Source organism: Hypanus sabinus, chromosome 12, assembly GCF_030144855.1.
Source record: "Hypanus sabinus isolate sHypSab1 chromosome 12, sHypSab1.hap1, whole genome shotgun sequence".
Taxonomy (NCBI): Eukaryota; Metazoa; Chordata; class Chondrichthyes; order Myliobatiformes; family Dasyatidae; genus Hypanus; species Hypanus sabinus.
This window is the reverse complement of record NC_082717.1, coordinates 74,004,266-74,019,905: the sequence shown is the minus strand read 5'-3', so window position 1 is coordinate 74,019,905 and position 15,640 is coordinate 74,004,266. Positions and strand designations below refer to the sequence as shown.

The 15,640-nt window shown below is 39.1% G+C and overlaps 1 protein-coding gene across 1 annotated transcript in view; it reads left to right on the top strand.

Annotated features, from left to right (window-relative positions):
• Positions 1-15,640, top strand: part of slx4ip (SLX4 interacting protein) — a 126,123-nt gene that overhangs the window by 104,726 nt on the left and 5,757 nt on the right. Inside the window, exon 7 of the mRNA XM_059986219.1 lies at positions 13,892-13,998. Coding sequence (XP_059842202.1) covers positions 13,892-13,998 — 107 coding nt within the window. The remainder of the gene's footprint in view (positions 1-13,891; positions 13,999-15,640) is intronic.

Below are 15,640 nucleotides of genomic sequence, written 5' to 3'. Positions count from 1 at the left end.
AGTGGATATAGGACCACTAGAAAATGAGGCCAGAGAAATAATAATGGGGGACAAGGAGATGGCAGATGAACTAAATGAGTATTTTGCATCAGCCTTCACTGTGGAAGACACTAGCAATGTGCCAGATGTTGAAGGGTGCGAGAGAAGAGAAGTAAGTGCAGTTACTATTATAATACTCTTTGCATTGAAATATACGTAATATTAGGCCCTCAATGCTCAACCTTTTGATTCCTGACATTGTATGTAGCCTAACTACATCTTTCTCCTTAACCAATTCACTATTGTTCTAGCACTCTGTTTATCACTCCCCTGCAACTATAGTTTAACCCTCCCACTGTGCAGCAATAGCAAACCTTCCCACTAGGATATTAGATCTCTCCAGTTCAGGTACAAGCCATCTGTTTTGTACAGGTCCCACCTTCCCAGGAAGAGAGCCTAATGATCCAAAAATATGAAGCCCTTCCTCCAGCACCCTCTCCTTAACCACATGTTAAAATGTATGATCTTCCTATTTCTGGCTTGTTTCAGGGTAATGCAAATGGAGCACTTCACTATCCTGTTGGCATCCCCACTGCTCTAAAGGTTCAATAGGAAAGAAAAGATGCATACGTAATGAAAAGAATTACCTATGGCCTACACCTCTCCTCGCCCAAGCCTCAAATTCCCACTCTAACAATCGCCGCTCCGCTTAAAGCTAATTGGATCATGCCAAGTGCCTAATTATATGAAATCCAATGTCTCCTCTGGAAGTATGGTACGCAAAACATACTGACTGTCCCCGCTTGCTCCTTTTAAATTCTCTCTTTCTCTCTTCCTCTGCACCATCTAATGTCTCCATGGAAACTGTGGTGCACAAAGAATGCTGATTGCCACTGCTCGCTTCTTTTAAATTCTCTCTCCCTCTACGCAATCCAGTGTCTCCTCAGGAACTGTGGCATGCAAAATGTGACAACTGCCCTGCTTGATTCTTTTAAACTCTTACTGTATGCAATCCATTGTCTCCTTGGGAACTGTGGTGTGAAAAATTTAAGAGGTTCTAAGAAAGGCACAAGAATGAAAGAGAAATGGAGGGTTATGGGCTATGCATGAGGGAAGGATTAGATGGGCTGTGGAGTAGGTTAAAACGTTTGCACAACATTGTATGCCAGAAGGCCTGTACCATGCTGTACTGTTGTATGTTCTAACTGAGGATAAATAAAAACAATTAGAAAAGCATGAGATTCACTTGGAAGTAGGGAAAAGGAAGGGAGGCTACAAAATGTGCTGTCTCTATTGGCTGTATTTTCACTGCCAGATTGTTCATCAGCAATACAAGGTCAACCACACTCCCCGATTTATCAATTGTCTTTCTTTCTTTGCCTATCTCTTGTTACCGCTGATCATGTTTCTGCCAATAAAAGAACATCTGTAAATAGACGTTAAAACTTGATGTTATACACTCAGAGGGCACTTTATTAGGTACCTCTTCTGCACACCACTATTGTAACATTTTTTTTATGCTACTGTCAACTTGTCAGCTTAAAACAGTCTGGCCATTCTCCTCTGAACTTTCTCATTAACAAGGCTTTTTCGCCCAACGAACTGCCTCTCACTGGATGTTTTTGTTTGTTTTTCGTACCATTCTCTGTAAACTTTAGAGCAGTGGTTCCCAAATATTTTTGGGTTACTGCCCCCAGAGCACATTCCCAATGCCCCCTCTCCCTTTCCAGCCATTACATAAAAACTATAAAGAATTTTGTTTTACAATGTACATTGGCAAATAATTGCAAAAATTCTTTAAATTTATTTAAAGATATAACATTTATTTATTTAATTGCAATAAAAATAAGTTTCATCAACAAGTTTAGAGCTTACATTAATAGTCCAATTATTCACGTGGAAATGATCAAACAGTTGAAGTTTCGGACCAAGCACTTTATCAGGACTAGAGGGGGCAGATGCCAGAATAAAAAGGTGGGGGGAGGAGAAGGAGGATAACTAGAAGGTGAAAGGTAAAGCCAGGTGGGTGGAAAAGGTAAAGGGCTCAAGGTTAGAAAGAGAAATCAGTATTAGTAGGCATCTGGTACCCCATCGTGGCCTCTTCTACATTGTCATAAATTGGAGGTCTACTTTGTCAAGAACCTCTATTCCATCCACCTAAAGTTGAACTTCCCAGTAGCCCAACATTTTAATTCTCATTCTCATTCCCATTCCAGTACATCGGTCCATGGCCTCCTCTTGTGTCGTGGTGAGGCCACCTCAGGGCGGACGTGCAACTCTTTATGTTCCTTCTAGATAGGCTCCAACCAGATGATAAGAACATTGATTTCTCCTTTCTAAAAAAAAATTAACATTCCCTCCCCTTTTCTTCTATTCCCCACTCTGGCCTATTATGTACCTCTTCTCATCTGTCTATCACCTCCCCCTGGTGCACCTCCTACTTCCCTCCTTGATCCACTCCTCTCCTATCAGATTCCTCCCTCTCCAGCCCTTTATTTTTTCCACCCACATGGTTTCACCTATCATCATCTAGCTATCCTTCTTCCCCTCCCCCCACCTTTTTATTCTGGCATCTTCCCCCTTCCTTTCCTGTCCCAAAGAAGGATCTTGGCCTGAAATGTTGACTATTCGTTCATTTCCATGGATGCTGCCTGATTGCCGGATTCTCCAATGTTTTGTGTGTGTTGCTTCAGATTTCCAGCGTCTGCAGAATTTCTTATGTTTATATTCATTACATTGTTTTTTCATCTGTCAATGAGATGGATGAGCTTGGTGCAGTTTATTTACAGATATCTTTTGCAAACCCACTGATTCTCATAGCTAAGTAGGAGATTATACCTCTTCTCACTTGTAAAAAATGGCGTCCCCTTCTCTCAGTTCCTCTATCTCTGTTGCATCTGCTCTCAGAATGAGGCTTTTCATTCCAGAACTAATGAGATGTCCTTGTTCTTCAGAGAAAGGGGCTTTCCTTCCTCTGCCGTCAATGCTGTCCTCACCTACCAACTGTAGTCTCCGTGTCTTGCGCATAATTCTCTGAAACATCCACCATCTCCAATGGGATCCCACCACCAAGCGCATCTTTCCCTCTCCTCCCCTCCCACTTTAAATTTTCCACAGGACTGCTACCTGCATGACTTCCTTATCCATTTATCCCTTTCCACTGATTTCCCTCCTGGTATTCTCCCTCTCTCACTACCATTCAGGACCCCAAACAGTACTTCCAGGTGATGCAGCTCTTCAACTGTGAGTCTGTTGGGGTCACCTACTGTACCCAGTGCTCTGGGTGTGCCCTGCTGGATATTGGTAACACCCAACATAGGTTGGGAGATCGCTTCACCGAGCACATACACTCTATCTGCTTGACAAAGCAGGATCTCCCAGTGGCCACACATTTTAATTCTACTTCCCATTCCCATTCAAATGTGTCAGTCCATGGCCGCCTCTACTGCCATGATGAGGCCACACTCGGGTTGATGGAGCAATGCCTTGTATTCCGTTTGGGTAGCCTCCAACCTAATGGCATGAACATTGATTTTGTGAACTTCTGGTAATTGCCGCCCCCCCCCCCCAAACCCCCTTCACCAGTCCTATTCTCATTTCCCTCTCTCACCTTATCTCCTTACCTGCCCATCAGCTTCTCTCCCTTCCCTTTCTCCCATGGCCTTCTACCCTCTCCAATCAGATTCCCCCTTCTCCAGACTTTTATCTCTTTCACCTATCACCTATGACCTTGTACTTCTTCCTACCTTCACCCCAACTTCTGGCTCTTACTTCTCATCTTTTTTCCTAGTCCTGATGAAGGGTCTCAGCCCAAAACGTCGACTGTTTACTCTTTTCCATAGATGCTGCCAGGCCTGCTGAGTTCCCCCAGCATTTTGTGTGTATTGCCCAGAAATTTTTTCAGTCCATACTTCTCATGGTATACCAAGTACGGAAGTGTCGTATTGCTTTTCAACAACTATAACAAGCTTCAAGCTAAGTCTAAGAGAACTGTGGGTTAGCAGGAGGTGCGGTGATTATGTGATCATTGTAATCAATTATGAGGCACTGAGGATCAAATATAATAAGTAATTCACTTTTTAAATTAAGCCTGTAATCCTTCATCTGACCCCCTTGCTACTGAGCATCCCCCCCCACCCGCCATGCCCCTTTTATCTTATCGTCCTCTTAGAAACTCTCACCACCCCCAGTGGGAAGATATCACCCACTCTGAGAACCTCTTTTCTAGAGACAATTGAAAATTCCAGGTTTTTTTCAGGTGCTCCAGTTTCCTCCCACAGTCTAGTTCACAGGTCAATTGGTCATCATAAATTGTCCTGTGGTTTGGCTAGGGTTAATTTAGTGAATTGCCACGTGGTGCAGCTCAAAGGACCAGCAGGGCCTGTTCCATGCTGCATCTCTAAATAAAAAATAGAAAATCTTAGAAGCTGAGCCCTCTAGAAAGAAAGTCAAAACCAGTTAACACACAGAACTGCTCTGGTGGCCGTTTTTAAGTAGCATTGACGAATAGTGCATTCTGTGATTTATAGAATATTCAATTGATCTATCCAGTGATGCAAGCAGGACAAGTTGTGTGCATTAATCATTGAAATAAATAGGTAATCTTTAATATTTTGCCTTTAGTGCAATGAAAAATTGCTGGTTACTCAGATGGATTGGTCTCTACACCGGTTTTCACATCTTAGCTAGTCTTTAGTCGCACCATAATTCAGTAGTTTAAAAATAGCCAGTGTTAGTTGCTGCATGTAGTGTATTAAATAACAATGGCTGTTACTATTGCAAAGACCATCTGAGTTGGGAGCATAGGGTGATGCTCTGTTTTTATTTCCTTAACATAATACATTGAATTTGAAATCCATGAAAAGTATGTGCTTGGATCTGAGAAGCTATTTTAGGTCATTATACTAACCAACCTTCACTTTCAAATAAAATGTAATTTTAATTTCCTTCTGAATATTGACTATTATTTAGTTTTTAAAAGTATGTTTTGCCCTGGCACTTCAGAAATGTGTACAGAAAACAGTAATAAATTAAAGATTCCCTTTCAACATTTATGTTGAAGTTGAGAAGTTGCTGCAGTTTATAATTAAATGTATTATAATGCATATATAGAATTTGTTCCATCATATTCTTTTACTGTTAGTATCGTGTAGCTTTTTTTGTGCTGTGTCACATATGAAATTAAGCAGTTAAAGCTGTGACAAGCCTCAGCTTGCTTTGCATAATCATTGAATGCCAAGCCCAAATACCATACACTTTTATTAATGCAAAATAACTTTTGTTTTATGCACCCTCTTTAGATTTCCTCCTCCTACCTTTTTCGAATGTTGTTTTGTTCATCGCACTTCAGCGGTATTATGATCTGTTTTATAGCTGTCCATAATCCTTTGCCATTGTATGGTTTTATCCTTGTAGGTTTAGCTAGAACTATATGACATGCAAATTATTTAAAAGCTGCTAATATATTCATTATGTCAACTAGACATTTAAACTGTGAAACCTCTTTTATTAAATGTTGAGGATTGGACTATTTTGCAAAGAATATTTATTTCAGGTTTTTGTATTTATTGAATCACCTTTGTTATTTTCTTGGAGAATGATTAGAGATTTCATAAATTAAAGCAAAACTACCTGTTCAATTTTGTACGTGATGCATTGGCAATAGGTCAGTTACTTTGCCTGTTTAGAAGTTATGTCTATTTACTTTTGTGGTCCGGAATTTTACTGTCAGCTATAAGGCTATGGTGCTCTCTGTTGAAACGGAATAATACTCCCCATTAAGATGTTGTACCCTGTGTGCTGAGAGTTTAAAATTTGACAGTGCCACTGCAGTATCAGTTTGGTGGGAATTCCTAATGCCTAGCGACTAATATCACCAATCTACTTTACCAATTACATTAACTAATTTTCACAGACTGGAAGGAGTTTTTTCATTAGCTTTTTAAGCTTTATAAAGAGTACCAACTAAAGACTGCATTATGCATATAATTTATTAAAAAAATAGAGGTTAAAAGACTTTTTATAAATTGTTAAAATCCCTTGTACTTGAAAATGTAAGAAATAAAACTATAGGTAAAGTCTAGTTCTTTCAGAGTCAGGTAATTTGTCAGAAAATAAAATGTCAATTAAAACTTAAACATTTACTATGAGACTAGATAGCTTAAAGGGCTTAAATTCACATTGTTTCCAGCGATTCTAGTTTGCATCCTTTGAGGAAGACTGCTAACAGCAAAGCTTGTTAAGGGTTTTTGGATCTCTGACTCCAGCTTTAATATTTCTGTGTAAAAACACATGCAATCTGCTGACAGTTGATGAAGTATTGATTGAAAAAGCCAGAAGCTTTGCTCTTAATGCTGGTGCAAATTCTGGGCCATGTGGCATTTTTATTTGTTTTATTACATTTGATGTAAACTCTAGAATCTGTTGCACTTCGACTAGAAAAATGCTAGTAGAATTTATTTTCCTTCGTTTTAGTTACCTTGAAGTGATGATTCCATTCTCATCTGAAGCGATTTTAACACCTTGTTGCTATAGTTTTTGCTGTTTGATTAAGAGATTTGAAATGAATTTGTGCTGCCACATAGGACAGATTGCATAATTGAAACAAATGATGGTGGATTCACTTAGGTATTGTTCTTTATTTTATTCGACATTGTTTTCAATAGAAATAAATCTTTTTTGAGAAGAGTACTACTATAGATTTTGTATGAATACAAACAATGCTGTAAAATATGCAAAATGTCACTGGAAAATTGGTATAATAGAAGTTTTGTGGTACAGAATTATATGGTCTAAAAATAGATGCTGACCACCTAATTATGAGATCTAATATTTAGCACATTGCCATATTTTTATCATATGAAGTAAAAATAGAACTTTAAGCAGAACACTGCATTCCTTTTAATCAACAAACATCTGTGCCCATCATTGTGCTGTTTTGTTTCTTAAAGTTGCTTAATTAATACTTAGGGGAAGGATTACTATAACAACCAAACTGTTTGTAAAGTTATTTGTTTTGTAGTATATGAGTCAGTTGCAGATACTCCAGTTTCATTTATGCATTGGCTATTCTAAACAGTGTCTGATTAAGCTTGAGGAAGATCACAAGATATATAGATCCTTATTAGTTCAGTGATTGCATTGACTTATATTCCATGTCATGTCCTTTGACTTTCCTTGCAACAGCTTCCCTTTGTGGCTCTTTTCCAGCCTGAGGGAGTTTACATAATTCCTTCAGTAGAATTTTCAGCAGTTCCCACAGTGTCAAGGGCTGACTCATACATCAGGCTTTTAATTGAACAATTCTGCATCTATTTTGTGTTTGTTTCATGTTTTGTTTTGTTTTAAAACTACTCTGGGGAATCAGGAGAGAGAAACACTTTTGACCTACCCAGACTGTGACCACTTGTTTTAAGAACTTGTCTTTGTTAACGCTTTCAGAACTATAGAAATGTTACAGGATTTCTCATTTATAACTTATGCTATAAGTTCACTGAGAATCACTAAGAATTAAGAAACATGCCACATATTTCCTTACTTTTTAAATTTAGAATTGAAGGAAATCTCATTTTCACTTCATTAAAAAAAGTTTTTGAAGCTGAGCTCAAACTCTGGAAAAGAGCACTTGGAGAATTACAACTGCTCTTTTAATTAGAATGGGAAAAGATACAAGAAACATTTTGAGTTAGTGAGTTGTTGAATGTTGATGATTTCCCATGACTTACGTAGACAAGTAATGGAATAAATAGTGTAACAAGTATCATAGTACGGTGTCGTGTGATTCATTACATAATGTTCAGTGAGAGATTTTGGATGTGAAATGGGCATCACAGTGTCAGGTCACCTGATATTTTAGGTGCATTTAAGAGCCAAAAGGGCATATATGCACAGACTTCAGCTTCAGATGCTAGGAATGTTACATTGATGAAGCCGTTAGTAGTTGCTACATAAGAAATGCAGTATGGAGTCTGTATTTCTTAGGATTTCAGATAGTCTGATTTGGCACCAATGCTGCCATTTTAGAGCTCAACTTTCCTAGCCATGCCTTCCCTTAATTCGATAATGAAACCTATTTAAGCAGTAAAGACTTATCCCTTGTTTCACCGAACTTATTCCCTCCCATCCCCAGCACTGTATCCCTCTCAGTCAGAGCAGTGCAAGCTAATGTTGCCCTGATATGGTCTGATTTTATCCCGGTTGGAGCTGGATATATTTCGAGAATCTCGTTATTTGGACCCAGACTGTACAAGGAAGATAATGGGCTCTCCATTTGAAGAAAATTAACCATATTACCTTCACTTACCAAAGATCAAGCAAGAGAGATCTTGGGTTTCCCAATGGTGCTGACCACCTAATTATGAGATCTAATATTTAGCACATTGCCATATTTTTATCACTTGCAGCATGCTGCATGTTGCATATTTGGCTATGCACCAGAGCCAAAAGAGATTCCATTCTCTTTGTGCTCAACTGGTGTTTAATCAAAGGCTGGGAATTGTGCATTTACCTGTACGATCCTCTAGGCTTGGTCACACACCAACTGAATGATAAGGGAATTGAATCCCTTTGGATTTGGTACACAAGAATCAATGTGTGTGTGTGTGTAGTTATTAATACCGTTGTTCTATGGCAGTTCATTGCGTCAGCTGCGCTGGAACAGCCATGTCATTCCTCATTTGCTAATGATGTGACAAATTAGAGCACTGTGCATCCCAGGCATACATAGAGGTTGATACATTGAGTGCTGTGTGGTATGCAAACCATTGGGATGCTTTCCTTGCATACACTGCTAATTCTGCAAATATGCATAGTGAGCTCTATGATTCACGGTGAACTCTACAAACTGCAAAATCATGCTAGTTAGATGGTCCTTAACATAAGCTTAATAATCAGAGTTCAAAAATAAATTTATTATCAAAGTACATATATGTCACCGCATGCTATCCAGAGTTAAATTTTCTTGCAGGCATTCACAGTAGAGCAAAGAAATTCAATAGAATCAATGTCAGACTGACAAAGAACCTATGTGCAACAGAAGACAAACTGTGCAAATGCAAAATAAATAAATTTTACTGAGGACATGAGTTGTAGAGTCTTTGAAAGTGAGTCCATAGGTTGTGTAATCTGTTCAATGTTGAGGTGAGTTATTCACGCTGGTTCAGGAGAGTAATAACTATTCCTGTGTGTGATCAGGAAGGAGATAGTGCAGGTGTTGAACCATCTTTCTGCCTTTTTCACCTCCAGAAGAGCCACTTGAAGTAATTCAAGATTCAAGGTTGTTTATTGTCATTCTTCAGTACGCAAGTGAAAAGGAGAACATATTAATTGTTACTCTGGTCCAATGCGGCATAAAGAAGTACAATAAAAATATTTTCAAATATTATTTGTTATTAATTATATGTTATTTATTCTATTAAACATGATTAATCTTAAATTAACTCCCTGTAAGAGGAAAATCTTGCCCGACAAACCCATTGGAATACTTTGAGGAAATAACAGGCAGAATAGACAAAGGAGAGTCAGTGGATTTTCAGAAGGCCTTTGACAAGGTGCCACTCATGAGACTGCTTAACAAGAAAAATGCCTATGGTATTACAGGAAAGATACTAGCATGCGTAAAGGATTGGCTAACTGGCAGGAGGCAAAGAGTGGGAATAAAGGGGGCCTTTTCTGGTTGACTGCCAGTAACTAGTAGTGTGCCGCAAAAGTCAGTGTTGGAACTGCTTTTCATGTTATATGTCACTGATTTGGATGAAGGAATTGATAGCTTTGTGGCCAGATTTGTAGATGATATGAAGATAGGTGGAGGCACAGGTAGTGTTGAGGAAGCAGGGTGTCTGCAGAAGAGCTTAGATAGATTTGGGGAATGGCCAGATGGAATATAGTGTAGAGAAGTGCGTAGTCATGCACTTCAGCAGAAGGAATAAAGGTGTACACTACTTTCCAAATGGGGAGAAAATTCAAAAATCAGAGGTACAAAGGAATTTGGGAATTCTCATGCAGGATTCCCCAAATGTTAATTAGCAGTTTAAATCGATGATAAGGAAGGCGAATGCAATGTTAGCATTCATTTCAAGAGGACTAGAATACAAAAGCTTTATAAGACATTGGTCAGATCATATTTGGAGTAATGTGAGCAGTTTTGGGCCACTTATCTAAGAAAAGAGGTGCTGACATTGGAGAGGGTCCAGATGAGGTTCATGAGAATGATCCCAGGAATGAAAGGATTAACTTAAGAGGAGCATTCAATGGCTCTGGGCCTCGACTCACTGGAGTTTAGAAGAATGAGGGGGTATCATTAAAACTTATCAAATATTGAAAGGCCTAGAAAGAGTAGTTGTGGAGCAGATGTTTCTCATAGTGGGTGAGTCTAGGACCAGAGGGCACAGCTCAGAATTGAAGTATGTCCATTCAGAACAAAGATGAGGAAATTTTTCTTTGGAAAAATCTGTGGAATCCATTGCCACAGTCACCTGTGCAGGCCAAGTCATTGGATCTATTGAAAGCAGAAGTTGACAGATTATTGATTAATCAGGGTGTCAAATGTTACGGGGAGAGGACAGAAGAATTGGGTTGAGAGGGATAATAAATCAGCCATGATGGTATTTCAGGGCATGCTCGATGGGCTAAATAGCCGAATTCTGCTCCTACATCTTATTTATTTACAATGAAAAAGTAAAATACACCATAAAATAAATGTCTTTAAACAAATTTAAGGATGCAATCATGCCTTTTTCCTTTTAAGCATAAACTACATCATATAGGGCATTCATTTAATTTCTCTTAGCAATGCTGCTATGTTTTATATTTTGCTATCCTAGCAGCCTCATCATTCCTACTGCAAGTCACTAACTATTAGTGGAGGAGACTGTTGATGTCCTTGGAGAATGAGCTCCAGTGATTCTAGCCTTGTAGACCTTGTTTCAGATTGCACTGTCCTGGCATGCACAGCAATAGCCTAGGTTGACCATTGAATTGGTTGAAAGACTGATGGCAGTCAGCAAAAACATCAACAAAGTAGCTAAGATATGATTTTGTGTTTCTCAGAGATTGACTACTGGCATTGAACTCCACAGTTAACTCCTCACACTACCTTTTCAATTGTGCATCTGGAAGGCCTCCTGTTGACACAGGACATCAGTCCTAATATCTGCCGCTTGTTCCTAGGATGTATGTGCGGCCTCAGGAAACTCACCCTCTCTTGGGTTCAGTTATTTGCATTGGTCCACAGTCTGATTAACTTCCTGTATGATTGCAGTTACCTGCTGCACCCATAGTGCACTTCCCCTTTAAGAGACATATGCTAAGTTTAACTAATGCTGGCAAGTTATAATTTTCAGTTTCCTTCTGAAGCCTGCAGTCAATCAACTGTTTATGCTGACTGCATGCAGAAATCATTATAATGAGTATGTAGCTGGCATATTGCCTACAATGCAATCAATGGACATTGGTTGGTAGCATCTAGTCAGATTCATGCCTGTTCTCAAGTGTCCAATTTAGACGTCAGTATGTTGATGGTTTTGTAGCATATGCTAAGCCCAATCAATAATATTGTTGAGATAATGCAAGTCCCGAGAAGTTGTTAAGAAGTATTTCCATAGTGATGGAGTAAAGATGTAGCCTAATGTGGAGTCCAGTGGAAGCTTGAAATCATTGTGCTGAGCTGACTGATTGAATTGAGATCTTTTATCACTAGGGCATATTCTATTCTACTAGACAGGAACATTTTGATACGCTCATAGACCTAAATATTTCATGCTTTCCCAACTGGGAAATGAAGTCAGAATTGACTACATGAATGAAGTCCGAATTGATCTGAATGACTTCTGAGTGGACCTAGCCTGGCAGCACGAAGTTTCTCCTAGTTGTTTACTAATTGTTCATTTGGTTATTATTTGTTTCTGAGAGCATATACAGTGTGGTTGATGTTCAAAATAGGAATCCCAAGTTGATGTATTTCCATGCTCTTATTAGATGGGCATTGAGACTGAGTTTATGTCATCTGGAAAATAAGGATATCAAAGATGCATACATCAGGATTATCTTTATTGACTACAGCTTGGCGTTCCATACTATCATCCTCTCAAAACTAATCAATAAGTTTCAAGACCTCGACGTCAATACCTCTTTGTGCAATTTGGATCCTCAATTTGCTCACTTCCAGTCTCCAGTCTGTTCAAATTGGCAACATCTCCTCCACAATCTTCGTAAGGACTGGTGTACCACAAGACTGTGCTCAGTTCCCTGCTCTACTCACTTTATACTAACGATTGTGAGGTTAAGCACAGCTCCAATGCTTTGAGATTGCAGACTCCTCACTGGTGTTGGCCAAATCAAAGGTGGTGACGAATCAGCATATAGAAAGGAATTTGAAAATGTGGCTGAGTGGCGCCGCAACAACCTCACACTTAATGTCAGCAAGACCAAGAGCTGATTATTGACTTCAGGAGGAGGAAACCGGAGCTCCCTGAGCCAGTCCTCATCAGAGGATCAGATGTGGAGAAGGTCAGCAGCTTTAAATTCGACCAAGTTATCATTTCAGAGAATCTGTACTGGGCCCAGCCTATAAGTGCAATTATGAAGAAAGCACGACAGTGCTTCTACTTCCTTAGAAGTTTGCAAAGATTCTAAAACTATGACAAACTTTAATAGGTGTATTGTGCAGAATATATTGACTGATTGCATCACAGCCAGGTAAGGAAACACCAATGCCCTTGAATGGAAATGCCTACAAAATATAGTGGATATGGCCAGACTCTCTTTACCATTGAGCACATCTGCATAGAGTGCTATCACAGGAAGTCAGTATCCTTCATCAAAGACCCCCTCCATCCAGGCCAAGCTCTCTTCTCGCTGCTGTCATCAAGAAGGTGGTACAGTAGCCTCAGTACTCATACCACTGGGTTCATGAACAGTTATTACCCCTCAACCATCAGGCTCTTGAATCACAAGGGCTAACTTCACTCACCCTGTCGCTGAACTATTCCCACAACCTATGGACTCGCTTTCAAGGACGCTTCATCTCATGTTCTCAATACTCATTATTTATTTATCTTTCTGTTTTGTATTTGCACAGTTTGTTGTCTTTTGCACATTGGTTGTTTGCCCTTTTGGGTGTGATCTTTCATTGATTCTATTATGTTTGGATATACTGAGTATAGCCGCAAGAAAATAATTCTCAGGGTTGTATATGGTGACATGTATGTACTTAGATTTTGCTTTGAACTTTGCTTTGAACTTTGATGTGCCTAACTGTGCCTCACCCACATTTAGTATGTTTACTTAACGTAAATGGCAATTGTAGGTGAAATTTGAGATGATGCATCTTGGTAAGAATAATTGTTTTTGTATTGAAAGCATAATCAGTTATTCTTATCAAGATGATTATTGCACTATTAAGAATTTTTTTTACTCTGTGTCTAGCAATAAACTTAAACTCTTTGAAGATAATGGAAATGTGAAAATTGGGATCAGCTGGGTTTTTATTGTGGATCAACTCGAGCTGTGGTATGGCGTGCGGCCAAATAAAATTGATTTAGTGAAACGCAGCCAGTTTACTCTGATGCCAACATTCAAGAATTTTAATTATCTTTTTTTAAAAAAAGGCACAATGTAATAAATGTGTAGATGGAATATATCCCACTCTAGTCATCACATCTAAGTGAGTGCTGCAGGAGCAGTTAATTTTTTTACATTAGTTTGATCATCCCTTTTGTCGATTTTAAAAAGTCTATAATATGACCTCAGCTGTTCTTGACCATACCTGACCTGGGAGTGCTAATGCTGATTGTAGGTGATTTTCCTTGATGGTGCTATGGACATTGCACAGTGTGATAAACAATTGTTTTGTCGATGTTGGTGTCGTTTCTATCAGTTTGTGTATTTTTTTAATGAAATGCTTTGTTTTTGATAGATTACCAAACATGGAGCTTCGGAATATTTTACCGGTGAATCAGAAATGAAAGAGCCTTGCAATGTCTCTGCCTCAGTTCAGAAGAAGAAAGAAGCTTTGAAGCAAATGTACGTATTACTACGTGATTGGATGAGAATTGTTCCTGACTATAAAATAACAAGCCCAACAATTTGGTCCTTTGCTCAAAGGAAATGTTAAATTATGCAGTTGTTGAAGTGAAGCATAAATTGTTTATTTTAGAATCTGTGCAAATAAGCCAGCATTTTCTGCTCAGTTGAACGGATAAACTCTTCTCATGCTTCAGGCCGGGTACAGGTATCGATTATAACTGACATTTCAATGACAAACTCTGCCATCTTCTTCAGGGATGAAAGCACTAGATCCTTTTTTTAAACCCTGTTGAATTTCATTCATTTGAAAACACTGTTTTACTAATTCATGTTAGAGATTTAGTTTTATCCTTCTTGGCAAGTATATCAGGTCTTACATTTTTTTGATTAATAGTTATTGCAGTTCTGTTTTCTTTCTTGATACCAAAAACAGAGAAAGTTTTTCTATATACCCTTTTGCATTTTTAATATTAGTGTGTATTGAGCTGTAACTTTTTCTTTCAGATAATCTCATCACCTTTTGACCCTTTGAAAGTTATTGTTTGAAATACAACTTGAACTTTATGATGCTTTAATGAAATGCTTAATATTTCTCAGCGTTTTGTTCAGCATATTCATCTGCATTTCACTCAGACAAAACCTAAGTCAAATTTAATTTTACTGCCAGCAGGAGTGATAGAACACAATTCTAAATTAATATCTCTCCTCTGCATATTCATTTACTGTTTGACAAATTACAGTACACACTAAGATCAAAGTATTCCACTACCATGAAAGCTCTTGGAGAGATAACAGCAATATTACACTCCATTCCCAATTTCACTTGTGTTTAATGTTGTATTGACTGGAAAATGCTTCACCTCCCTCACTACCTTTAAGATTCTCAAAGCTCACCATTTGAATACCACTCCTAATATTTCCACAATTAGATTGGCATCTAATTGATAACCTGGGGGAAGCAATGGTGGTCAAGCCTCTGTCAGAATCTGGCCCTGGGGCTCAGAAGGGTAGGGAAAGGAAGACGTTGGCAGCAATGATAAGGGACTGTTTTGTTAGGGGGTCAGACAGGCTATTCTGTGGATGCAGGAAAGAAACATGGATGGTAGTTTGCTTCACAGGTGCCAGCATCTGGGATGTTTCTGATCGCATCCATGATATCCTGAAGTGGGAAGGTGAATAGCCATAGGTCGTGGTACATATTGGTACCAACGACATAGGTAGGAAAGGGGTGGAGGTCCTGAAAACAGACTACAAGGAGTTAGGAAGGAGGCTGAGAAGCAGGATCTCAAAGGTAGTAATCTTGGGATTACTGCCTGTGCCATGAGACAGTGAATATAGGAATAGAGTGAGGTGGAGGATAAATGTGTGGCTGAGGGTTTGGAGCAGGGGGCAGGGATTCAGATTTCTGGATCATTGGGACATCTTTTGGGGCAGATGTGACCTGTACAGAAAGGTTGGGTTGCACTTGAATCTGAGGGGGACCAGTATCCTGGCAGGGAGGTTTGCTAAGGCTATTGGGGAGAGTTTAAACTACAATTGCTGAGGGGTGGGAACCGAGCTGAAGAGATGGAGGAAGGGGCAGTTGACTCACAAATAGAGAAAGCTTGTAGGGAGTGTTAGAGGGAGGATAGGCAGGTGA